Source organism: Penaeus monodon, chromosome 21, assembly GCF_015228065.2.
Source record: "Penaeus monodon isolate SGIC_2016 chromosome 21, NSTDA_Pmon_1, whole genome shotgun sequence".
In the NCBI taxonomy this organism is placed as follows: domain Eukaryota; kingdom Metazoa; phylum Arthropoda; class Malacostraca; order Decapoda; family Penaeidae; genus Penaeus; species Penaeus monodon.
In genome coordinates this window covers 3,968,087-3,968,527 of record NC_051406.1, presented here as the reverse complement: position 1 = coordinate 3,968,527, position 441 = coordinate 3,968,087, and the positions used below count along the sequence as shown (strand labels likewise).

Here is a 441-nt window from a genome sequence, read left to right as displayed (position 1 = left end):
TTCACATGTAGCTATGCCTCAGTATGTATGAAACACTGCCACAGTAGGAAAAGAACAAAGTCTTTTAATCTTTTCCTACTGCAACACTCTTACCAATAAAAACCTAGTATTTGTATTATTGTTCAAATACAAGTACAAATGGGTATAAATATTTAACTAATATCATCGACACACAACTCATTTAAGAGAATAGAAGACCAACAGCAATAGTACCTTATGAGCCCTGATTAAATGGCCTTCGGCTGTCAGTGTCACATCAGCAAATGTTGAATCATCAAAGAGGGTCTTCAAGATTGATGAATGATGCTCATGCAATGCCAAAGACACACCTTCTTCAACAGGTTCTGGTATGGTTGATGATTTCTCCACTGATGAATAAGTAACACAATTAATCCCTGGAAAGATATATATCCACATGACGAAGTTGCAGTTTATTGTTAT

General features: G+C 35.6%; 1 protein-coding gene across 1 annotated transcript in view; it reads right to left on the bottom strand.

The window, feature by feature from the left end:
* LOC119586122 overlaps positions 1-441 on the bottom strand; it is a gene marked incomplete at its 5' end in the record, with an annotated part of 6,603 nt that overhangs the window by 2,599 nt on the left and 3,563 nt on the right. Inside the window, 1 exon segment of the mRNA XM_037934811.1 lies at positions 214-395. Coding sequence (XP_037790739.1) covers positions 214-395 — 182 coding nt within the window.